Source organism: Sinohyriopsis cumingii, chromosome 10 (assembly GCF_028554795.1).
Source record: "Sinohyriopsis cumingii isolate HCF-2022 chromosome 10, ASM2855479v2, whole genome shotgun sequence".
NCBI classification, from domain to species: Eukaryota; Metazoa; Mollusca; class Bivalvia; order Unionida; family Unionidae; genus Sinohyriopsis; species Sinohyriopsis cumingii.
Window position 1 is genome coordinate 26,735,554 of NC_142970.1, and position 12,372 is coordinate 26,747,925.

The following is a 12,372-nucleotide window of genomic DNA, read 5'->3' on the forward strand; positions in this document are numbered from 1 at the left end:
TTTTTTTTGGGGGGGGGGTAATTGCAATACAAGTTGGGCTAGTCTGGAGAAGTCAAAGTTTAATATATTAACATTAGACAATGTTGGAATATTGATATACTGATGTGTGTGACCCTAGAACTTACAAAGTGACATAACAATTTACAAAACTGGACCCTGCCACCTTGGAGAACACTGTGAGTCACTGAATCATCACCGGAAGTTTAAAGGCGAACGCTATACCGTAACAATACGTTGAAAACTAGTCTTTTGGCTGGTTAATTTATTCATCAATATAATAAACGATATGCATGCACTTTTAAAATTTGACTTTGCATAGCTTTGTGGAGCCTTGTGTGGCATTGTCAAGCTTTGCGTGTTTTCGTCAGGCTTTGTTGGGCTTTGTATGGCTCTGTCGGGTTTTCTAAGGCTTAGCAGTATTTAGTGGACCCTCTATTGTACGTACTAAGAAGCAAGATACTGAAGACATAACATTTAAGTGTGAAGTTTGAGATAAAATGTTTCCTCGTAATGGTATTTTTACACCGCACATGAGAATTGATGCTGGAGGAAAACCATTTAAGTGTGAAGTATGTGATAAAAAGTTTGCTCGTAGTAGATATATAAAAGATCACATGCGTCTGCATACCGGAGAAAAACCATTCAAATGTCAAGTATGTGATGAAAGTTTTGCTCATAATGGAAGTTTAAAACAGCACACTAGGATTCATGCTGGAGAAAAACCTTTTAAATGTAAAGTATGTGATAAAAGCTTTACTCAGAATGGAAATTTAAAACAGCACTTGAGGATTCATGCTGGAATAAAACCATTTAAGTGTGAAGTATGTGATGAAAGATTTACTCAGAAAGGAAATTTAAAACAGCACTTGAGGATTCATACTAGAGAAAAACCATTTAAGTGTGAAGTATGTGATGAAAGCTTTACTCAGAATGAAAGTTTAAAACAGCACTTGAGGATTCATACTGGAGAAAAACCATTTAAGTGTGGTGTATGTGGTAAAAGCTTTACTTGGAGTGGATATTTAAAACCGCACATGCGGATTCATACTGGAGAAAAGCCATTTAAGTGTGAAGTATGTAATGAAACCTTTTCTCAGAATAGAGTTTTAAAACTGCACATGAGGATTCATACTGGAGAAAAACCATATAAGTGTGAAGTGTGTGATAGACTGTTTGCTCTGAATGGCAATTTGAAACTGCACATGAGGATTCACACTGGAGAGAAACCATATAAGTGTGAAGTGTGTGAAAAAGTGTTTAGTCGCCGTCAACATTTAAAATATCACAAGAACGTTCATACTGGAGAGAAACCATTGATCTAAAGTTTGTGATGAGGGGTTTAATCAGTTTCCACATATAAAAATTAAAAATGCATATGAGAATACATATTGAAGAAAAGAGAAAAAGCCACATAAGTGTGAACAGTGTCATAAAATGCAGTCTAGTTAAAACTTATGGAAACATTATTATTATGTGCTATTATTGTAGGGTTTAACGCCATTTTTCAGCACAAGATAGGCTATACATGGCGGCCAGTATAATTGGTGGAGGAAGAACCCTGGAAAACCCCGGGAAGAAGCAACCCACGAGAAGTTACTGACAGGCTTTCTCACGTACCCACGTTAGCTGAGCCTGAGACTCAAACTCACGCGGACAGAGGTTATGGAAACATAGTGGAGAAAAACCATATAAAGTGAAATTTGTGATAAAATATTCAGTTGCAATAGATGTTTCAAGCAGCACACAAAGATAGATACTGGACAAAACCATTTAAGTGCGAAGCTTGTGATCAAAGGTTTATTCAGGGTGGAAATTTAAAATTGCACCTGGTCATTCATGATGGAGAAAAATCATAAAGGTGAAAAATGTGATAAAATGTTCAATCGCAGTTAACATTTAAAACTGCACATGGGCATAATAAATATATAGTGCACATGAGGATAAATACTGGGGAAAAGTCATTTAAGTGTGAGGTATGTGATAAAATGTTTAATCAGTGTGGGGCTCTATGACTGCTTGACGATACATGATGGTTGGAAGTACATCATTGTGTTGTGTTTAGGCTTTCATAAACAGTAACAAGAAAAAAGTAAAGACAACAAGCTTTTTAATATTTAACAAATAATTTATACCCTAGAAAAACAAGGTAAAAATAAAGAAATGAATTTATGATTTTAAGAATCAAATCCAAAAATAATCAATGACTAATCCAAGAATTAACAAATAGGGTGTCCTAGTAATAAAAGGTTCTAATGAATCTGAGGTCAAGTCCTGATGAAATTCAAAATAGAAAGTGATGATGTATGTTGTAGTCAGTGTAGTACTATTGTGTCTACAGTTCTTTGTTGAATTTCAGAAAGTATGAAGGAATTACATACTTATGGTATACATTTTGCAATGTCGTAGAAAACAGTTACTCAATTATTGGGTCAATGAAAATGTTCTTAACACAATCTGATATACTTGACACTCACTCTGTATTTAATCAGATTCAAGCCTGTTTGGAAATCTGCAGCCATATTATCACTGTGCACCATCAAATGATACATATGTACAGCCATGCGTAATACTCCTACATATTCTTGCATCACAGACATGCTTACAACTCCACTCTAGATATAATGTGACTTGTCTTGATATCACCATAACATTGTGTGCAGGCATCGACCCCCTTTGGCACTGGTTCTTGCAGTATTATCTATTTGTGATGATTCACAGTTGTATAATTCTTAGCATGGCAGTGGTTCGTTTCATATACATAATTGCATATATTGATTGTGATTTTCGTGCTAATTTTAACAGAACTGTGGGTACTTCTTGTCCATATCTATCCATTCCTTGGGGCTCTCCGCTGCATACTACTGTTTGGAAATCTGCAGCCATAATGTCTATGTGCACCATGAAATGATACATACGTACAGCCATCCTTAATACTCTTCACAGGGATTATTTGCTGTTTATCTGTCTTTTCAACACCAAGATTGTTATAGTTATAGTCGTAATTTGAATATTTCAGAACGTCTTCAGTTGCAGCAATATCATAATTCTCATCATTTGTATCAAGTATCACAAAGAATCTAACACGTCCAAAACATGCAAGGTCCTTATTTTGAAGCAAAATAGAAGAGTTGTCACGTTTTGTCATCCTTCCATACTCGTGGCCATAAATCAGGTTTCCATTTAATTCAAGTCAATTAAAATTTTAAAGGTATCACATTGGAGAATGACCCAGATATTTGCACATCTCTTCATATTCAGTATCAGGTAAAGTTCTCATCTTAATTAACAGCTCTTAAAACATAGATGTCATTATCAATTATTTCTCCCCTTTTTAAGACATTTGAAAACTCAATAGAATTGTACAATTTTTCAAGATCTGACCCTTTTGCAATACATTTTTTTTTTATAAAGTCTGGCAGTTAAAAAAAGGAAATTCCAGTGATAATCTGATTATCAGTATTTTGTGTACCTCTAATCATTGTCAGAATAATCACAATTTTAACTTCAAATGAGAAACAGCTGTGTGTGTAAAGAGAAAACAGTGGAATTCAGATGCCTTCCAGTATTTGATGTAACTTTCGATTGAACGTGGTAATCTTGTAATGTTAAGGGTGGAGTGAATACTTTGAAATCTCTTATCAACTTCATATATTTTACATTTTTATCTCACATAATAGTGATGTAGATGATTGCGCGGTGGCATATGTTTTAATATACATTTTGTTAAGTATTTGGGAAAAGAAAAGCGTTAAAAGACACTTAGAAACTTTGCTTAACTACTGGTACGTGTTTCATCTAAAGGGATATAAGATACATGTATACAATTTATGTATTAATAGTTATAAATTTTTAGAGTGCACATCAAAAACAGACAAAGACATGCAAAGAGAGCTCAGAAACGATCTTGGATAGTATTTGACTGGTCTATTCTCTTTAGTTTATATGGTCTGTTTAAGTCTTTGCTACTCAACGTGGACCCTACTTTATAAGTCCAACATTTTTTAATTGTATGTACGCTAACTGCGTACTTGTCAATTTATTTAACCAAATGTTTTGAAAACATAAGAATTTGAATTATTTATTGTTTGAATTCAAACGTTAACATGTAAATGTACCGAATTAAGCGCATCAGCTATCGTTGATAGATCCCCTTGTATTCTGCTATGGCAATGCCTTTCATCGCTGTCAAACTCCCCGGTAGTTCCTCAAACCAGCTTACTCTTTTTCTGTAGTTGGTGTCCCGCTTAAGACAAGTGTAATTCCAATGCATTGTTAACATCTTGTGTGAGAATGGTTGTGCTTACGTAAAAATCGGCTTCAGTCTTCCATTATCTTTTTCCGCTATAAAGGTTGTTGTCTTTCTTTACTACATGTGCTATTTTACATAATTTCGTTCCAATATTTTCTATCAAAATAAGTGTCTTAACTGTGTTTTCTTCTTCTCCCATACAACACAATCGTTTCAATATTCATTTTTGTTACTTGAAAGTTGTCTGTTTATGTTCTTCTCGTTTTTAAACACGATGACAACGTGACCCTTATTCCCACTATGTAATTTTTCTTGAAGAGGAAATTCGCCAACGATAATATTTCAAATATGTCCGGTGATATCAACGGCTTACCAAACTCAGCTAAGGCCTTTTCAACGAACAAGACTGGCTAGTACTTCGTCATGTTCCGATTCTGTAATGATTTACACGTTTGACTTAACATCAGATGCTTCACCCATTAGTAGTGTGGTGGGATACCCTAGCCTCAAGGGAACTAGTGTTAAACTGGGTGGGTGGGTGGTTGTACCCTAGTCTCAAGGGGAATTTAACATGGGGAATTTTGACATGGGTGGGACTATAGAGGGACAATGGGAATTAAACATGGTGGAAGTGTCTAGCCTAAAAGGGAATTTAACATGGGGGAAATACAGGACCTGCACTCTATCGACAATGGGAAGTGACCATAGGATATTTATATAGCACAGACAACAGACAGGAGACAAACACTTATACAGCATTTTTTTTTAAAAATTGGGGGAGGCAAGAAAGTCAATTCTTTTCGTGACCTATGAGGGGCCCTGAAGAGGGTCTTTGGCTTCTTCTGCTTCTTCTACTTTCTCCATTTCTTCATCCATCTCCAAAATTTTCCTAATATTCCTTTCTTCTTCTTTATCTCTGTCTCTGGCATCCAGTCAGGATGGCCTATCGCTCTGAATTTTTCCTGGACTTTGATCCATTTATTGGTGAGCCTCTCAAAGTCTTCTTTTTTTTCTTTGTATTGCCTCTTTCCTTTCTCTCTTTAGACCAGGTTTCTTTGATCTTCTTGACTTCTTCTGTCAGCACTTTCCTCATCAGTTCTTCTGCTTTCTTGATCTGACCTACTCCCCACTTTACAAAATACCACTCACTCCATTCCAAGATATCTTCAGTGAAGCACCTTACCCTCGTGACATGACAATGGCCTCCTTCAATGATTCCACTCTCACACAGGGAGGGTGAATGAAGCCTCTTAATCTCTTTTCTTCTTCCACTATCATCTCTTTCACAAGATCCATGGCTACCTTGAGGATTGTTGGTTGACTTGTCACAAAGTCTTCTGTAACTGGATGCCTCCATTCCTGTTCAAGCTTTTCCACTGCATAATAGCCATCCACCATCCAATACCAACTGTCTTTTAAGTTGCTAAATAAAGCCGTAACTGCTACCATCTTCTTTCCGCTTATTCCGTAGAATGGCGCGAATGACGGACGCTTTGACTTTTATTTCTAAAGCACTGACGTTAAGGGAAACATACCCTACTTTTCTTTGTACATATTATATATTATCCACACAGAGGTGATGACAAATCATAACCAAAATTTACTATCCACACACGCGAAGCAAAATCAAACCCAAAATTATACTATCCACACACGGGAAGAAGCAAAAGCATAATTACAATCTACTATCCACACACGCGGAGAAGCAAAAACATAATCACAATCTACTATCCACGCACGGGAAGAAGCCAAATCAAACCCAAAACTTACTATCCACACACGGTGTCATGTTTGCCTGCCCGCGATTACGTAAGTCAGGAACAAAGGAATGGGTTAGCGCAATGAGTATGTCGACCCTGCACTGTTATGGCGATTTTTGTTTGTACAAGACCCGCCTCGTTAGGTCTTAACACTCGCATATAGATGTTAGAAGCTTTGTTCTAAGAACAAAGGACCCTCAACGCTATTGTAAATCTGCCCGTTTTGACAGATGGACTGAGGCTCGTCTGTTAAACTAGACCGACTGGCGGTAGAATTGATATCCAATCAGAACTGAAGTAGGGTGGGGCCATCAGTTCGAACCAGAACTTAACAGTCATTCGGACTGATAACGAATTAGTGATTTGTAAGACGTCGTACTGGTAAAGCAGAATATACTCACTCCGAGGGAGCCACTCGTGATTTGGCGGGAAAACTCTTAGTACATTCTAAGGACAGAAAGCTTCGTAAAGGTCAGTGAGTTATTTGCTGGATTGTTGCAGAATGTTACGGCATTGTAATTGTAATTAAGTGCAGTATGTATACTTACTGGAATCATTAGAATGTAGAATTACCCTTGTATTGTTTAATTTACATGCGTACTTGAGAAATGAGCTATGATTATGTAGATTGTTCGCTCGTCAGAATTAATATTGTATTTCGCTGTTTAGTTACTTCGTAGTAAACTAGTGTATTTATTCATGAGATATTCTAGATTTTGCCATTGTGAATTAAATGGTAGCTTGTAAAATGGTTGCAGTGTGTAAATTTAAATAATATGGATATTTGAATATTTGTGTACACTTGTGGGAGTGTAATGTACAGAAACGCGTCGGATTATTGTGATATTGTTGAGAATAATGAGATTAAGAAAATATATATATTGATGTGACGCAATTTAGTGATTTATGTATGATAAGTAGGATACCGCTCTTCTTGCAACGTTGTTTCTATAAGAACGTGTGTTTTTCGATGTGCACAAATGCGTGACCAAAGATGTAGATAACCTTGATCTAATGATTGATTGATTGCTGATTTAGTGTGAGCGAGATGGCTAACACAAATGCTAACGTCCTTGTGTTTTTCGTAGGAAGCTTTAGGGGACAAAGTAGTCAAGTCCCGAGTCTCAGAGAAACAGGATAGAAGTAGGCGGAGAACAAACTCCGTTGAAGGAGAAATAGAGAATAGAAGTAGGCGGGGAACAAGCCTAATTGAAGGAGAAAGAGAGAAAGAAAGGAGGAGGAGAAAAGAAGACAAAAGGGGAAGAGGACAGGAAGAATCGGAGAACGCCGGAAGGAGGAAAGCAATTGGCGTAGTAAACACAGATGAGTAGAAACCAAGTACAGGGGAAAGCCATCTCACACTATAATCACGTGATGAAATAGGTTGTCACACGGTCGAGAGGAAGTAGATTGGTTTGAGAAATTAATGTCGTTTAATTTGTATCAAATTGTTATTCTTTTGGATTTCACCTTTGTGTTCTTAATAATTTAATTATCGGTATTGCTGACTGGGGGCTCGGAGCTTTACCTCTCTCTATCACTAATTTCACTTCCTACAAAAACGAGCCAGGGTTGGAATTCCACAGTAATTCAAATAAATATTGGGAGCACCCCAACCCAGCGCATAACAGTGAGTCACATAGAACTTCACACACGGGAAGAAGCAAAAACATAATTGCAATCTACTATCCACACGCAGAAAAGCAAAAGCTTAATTACAATCTACTATCCACATACGGGAAGAAGCCATCTCATAACCAAAGTTTACTATCCACACACGCGAAGAAGAAAAATCAAACCCAAATTATACTTTCCACACACGGGAAGAAGCAAAAACAAAACCATAATCTACTATCCACACAGATGGAAAGTTAAACAACCACACACTCTGCTATCCACACAATCGTTCGTAAGTGCTTAGAAACCCAAAATAGTCTACTATCCACACACGCGAAGAAGCAAAATGAAACCCAAACAATACTATCCACACACGCCAAGAAGCGAAAACATAATCATAATCTACTATCCACACAACAGAGAAGCATAACAAACCCAAATTATACTATCTACACACGCGGAGAAGCAAAAACAAAACCCAATTATATCATCCACACACAAGGAAAGTTAAACAACCACACACTCTAGTATCCACACAAACGTACGTGAGCGCTTATAAACCCCAATATTCTACTATCCACGCAAACGTACGTGAGCTCTTACACACACACACACACACGATATCAGTATTAAGGGAGTAAGTGTTTATAATGACACTACTCCACACTCATGCAATTGGCAAATTGAATAGTCTCTTTTATAGAGCTTTGGTTAGCCCTTAAAAGGGCTGTTTTTTCATCTTCTGGAACTCCTGATATACCTGTCAGTGATGACACCTTCCAGGCTTTTGTCCTACAAACACATCTCCTGCTTCAATCATTATCCCAGTTGACTGTAGCAGATGGGAGTGCAGATGCTTGATGATTAGCCTCAGCACCCCCATCTTTTGTCTCTGTGATAATAATAACTTCCCTCTCTCTTCTCCTATTCCTCACTCGAGGATGAATTGGCCTCCTTGCCTTCTGTGTACGTTGTACTGGTTGTGGCTGTGGCTGTAGTGCAGTTACTGCCTGTGGTGATGCTATTGCCTGTGGACGTGCCCTCACCATAGGCTTCACCTCACAATTTTGTCTCAGTATGAGGTGAGGTACGACCCCTCTCTTCTTTTCCTCCTCCTCTTTTTTTCTTCTCTCCTTCTCCTCCTTCTCTATCCTGGCTTCTTCCACAATAGCTTCTGCTGCCAGCTCATTCAGGAATCGCCTGGCATGCTCCTGGTGCATCTGAAGTTCCATCAGTTTTGCTAGTCTACTGCTCATCTTCTTTTAGTTGTCTCGTTGACAGTGGGTAGCCAGACTGTTGTTGTTGTTGAGTTGAATTATAGTGGTGTGCGCTCGCATTGAGCATGTACCACTGGTTTATGATGCCACAGGCACCTATTTGATTACTCCTGGGGGAGAAGGAATGGTGCCACTTCCTCCAGGCATTTATGTGTTCACAGAACACTAATTGATTGGCCCGTCAGGTCGAGGTACTTTGTGTACATATCGATCTGATTGTAAGGCCTATGTTTTTGATTGAGTGGGATTGGACCCAGCACGCACTCTGTTATTCATTTGCATTGATTAGCGACTAGTGGGATTGGACCCGATCTATTTCGTATTTTGATTGTATGATGCGCGCACTGCACGTATGGGTTTTGATGTCTGTCCGTGGTAAAGGGTGAAAGTGGTCAGGCTCGGGCGGTGTTGTCTTGCCATAGGTTAATAGGGTTTTTCCGATCCAGGATATTTTGTTCTAAAATTCCGTCTTTGAATTTTGTATAATAAAAACCTCTGTGCTGCTTTTAAGAGAGATAGAGTCTAATGAGGTCGATGTTAGCTTCTAGGTGACAGCATTTTGGTCGTTTGATTTTGCAGCCTTGTGCTCCTGGCCCTGGATGGGATTGGTGTTTTTTCCATCTTATTGGGTAATTATTTTGGGTCCTATTTTTCTAGTTATAAATTTTGGTTGCAGCCTTGTGCTGCTGGCCCTGATAGTCGTTGGGTTTTTGACTACCTTATACGAGTAATGTTTGGGGTAGTATTCTATATAGTTGTTATATTTGCAGCATTGTACCGCCGGTCCTGATAGTCGTTGGGTTTTTTCGACTACCTTATATGTGTAAGTTTTTGGGTCTTAATACGGGGATCCCTGATGGTCTATTCTTGCGACCACCTTATACGTTCTATTTTGGGATTCTATGGTTATATCTAGTTTTTGTCTTAGCTGTCACCTATGTATATATGTTAGCCTTTTGAAGCTGTTAGAGTGTTAGGAGAGTAGTATGTTAAGAGAAGTGGATAAGGGTTGTTATTTTCACCACCTACCCCTATATATTCCTTCATGGTGTTTGAACTAGTTCCTTATTTATAGCTGATGTTTTTTAATTTACGTTCATTGTTTGTATAGTTTTTTCAGTCAGTGGGCTTGTTTTGATTATAATTGTCTCTATAAATTGAGTTTTTAGCTACTGGTCAGAAATTGGTCTAAATTGGATATAGATTTTATGAAAGTATTTATTATTGCAATCTAGTGAATTTCGTTGTTTAGCTGGTTTCGGATTAGATTCTCTCGTCGATCACGCTCGCCTATCTCACAAATGGAGAGTTCAGGAGAACCCAATCCTAGTCCCTGCTATTGGTCTAAAAGGGTATATTGCGTAATTATTTATTTATGGTTTGTATTTAAATTTTTGTATATATTTCAGTTTTTATAAGGAAAGTTATGATGTTGTATGTGGTATTTAAATTGGGGTTCGTGCTATTAAGGAGTTCTGGATATGTACTCGGCGATCCTATTCTATTTTGTTCAGTTATGAAAATTTCCCTTTCTTTCTTTAATCTATAGCATGTGTTAAATATGTGGTGCAGATCTTCAGGCTCCCGACAGTAGAAACAATTTGGGTTGTGAGGTTTTGGTCCTATGTGTTTTCCTTAGCTGTTGGCCAGCTTGGTGTTTCCTGTGTATATTCTATTTATTACTTTTTGATCTTTCCCTTTAAGTAAAGGCGGTTTCCTATTTCTAATGGTTTCTTTGAGTGTGCTATGTAGTTTTTTGCCTGTCTTGCTATTGTCCCAATATTCCTGCCATTTCTGATTTATCATGATTGTTGTTAGGCTGTATATTTCACTAACACTGTATGCCAGTGGTACGTGTTTTAGCTCGCTTAGCTTTTGTTTAGCTAATTCGTCTGCTAGATTGTTTCCTAGTATGTTTATGTGGGATGGGACCCACAGGAAATCTACTTGCTGTTTATTGCTTTTCAATTTTTTTAGTATTAAATTGGTTTGATTGAGGAAATTTTCTCTAATTTTGGTATTGTTATTTAGGATGGTTGTAAGGACGCTTAGCGAGTCGCTTATTATTACTGTTTGGGGTGGGTTGTTTTTTTCCACCCATTCTAGTGCTTGTAGTATTGTCCAGAATTCTGCTGTGTAGACTGAACAGTGGTCCGGTAGTCGGTGACCAACTTGTATATTTAGTTTGGGGATTACATATGCAGCTGCTGTTTTTTGCGGGTTCAGTGGTTTTTGATCCATCTGTGTACATTTGTAGATGGTTTCAATACTTAGTTGTTAATATTTCTGATGTTAAAGTGTGCAGCTGCAGTTCTTGATTTACTTTATTGCCATGTTTGGTGATGGAGGTATTGATGTTTGGATCTTCGTTATACCAAGGTTCAGGATCGAAGGTATTGTTATTTTCTATATGCTTTATTTCTATGGGGAGTAGTTTCGTTAATTCGTGCACTATTTTCCCTGTTGGTACGTGATGCTTTTGAGTGTTACTAAAGGATATATTGCATTTCTCAAATGCTAGTAATGTGGAGTGAGTATTGGATTGTGTTTGTAATCGGGCTGCATATCTCAGTATTAGTTCCTGTCTTCTGAGATAGAACGGAAGTTCACCTGTTAGTACCTGGAGCTCTACTAGTGATGTTAATGGTAGTGCCCCAGTGATTGTAATTAGGGCTTTTCGTTGTATTTGCTCTAATTTTTTAAGCTGATTTATTGGCGCTAGGTTGTATACTTGGCACCCATAATCGAGTTTGGATCTTATCAGTGCCCGATATACTGCTAGCAGTGTTTCCTGGTTGGACCCCCAGTTCGATCATTTAAGGCTTCGTATGAGATTGATGTCCTTATCGCATCTTTTTACTACTTCCTGTATATGTTTTCCCCAATTTAAGTGTTCGTCGAAGTACATACCCAGAAATTTCTTAAATTTAACATATTTTATTACTTGAGTATTTATTGTAAATGTCGGTTGTGGTTTGTTTCTTTTGTATGTGGGTGAAAAAATGATAACTTCTGTTTTATCCTGTGATAGTTTGAACCCCCATTTGTCAGCCCATTTTCCTATGTTGTTTAGACTGTCTTGCATAGTTTGTATGGTCTTTTTGACTGTTGGGGTTGCCAGCTTTCCATATTTAGCTATCATCCGCGAATTGCGAAATTTCAATTTGTGTGGTTGCCAGATTTTTGTCTAGATCGTTGATCATTAGGTTGAAAAGAGTGGGACTGAGTACACTGCCTTGTGGAGTTCCATTTTCTAGGGAGTGTACTTCAGAGTGAGTGTCTCCAACTCTAGTTATTATTTTGCGGTCCGTTAAGAAGTTTTCGATGAAGTTGAACATTTGACCAGTAATTCCATAGTGATTTAATTTGGCTAGTAAGCCTTTGGTCCATACTAGGTCAAATGCTTTTTCTAAGTCTAAGAATACCGCTATTAGATTCCTGTCTGCTTTCCTTTTTGAGTTAAAGGCTA

At 37.7% G+C, this 12,372-nt stretch overlaps 1 protein-coding gene across 1 annotated transcript; it reads left to right on the forward strand.

Moving 5' to 3' along the window:
- Positions 1-298: 298 nt before the first annotated feature.
- LOC149789796 (uncharacterized) lies at positions 299-1,343 on the forward strand. Its single transcript, XM_089971790.1, has one exon. The coding sequence runs from the start codon at positions 498-500 to the stop codon at positions 1,320-1,322; it is 825 nt and encodes a 274-aa protein (XP_089827916.1). The 5' UTR covers positions 299-497; the 3' UTR covers positions 1,323-1,343.
- The last annotated feature ends 11,029 nt before the right edge of the window (positions 1,344-12,372 follow it).

Excerpts from the sequence above, each read along its gene's own strand:
- LOC149789796 (XM_089971790.1), top strand. The coding sequence starts at position 498 with ATGTTTCCTCGTAATGGTATTTTTACACCGCACATGAGAATTGATGCT.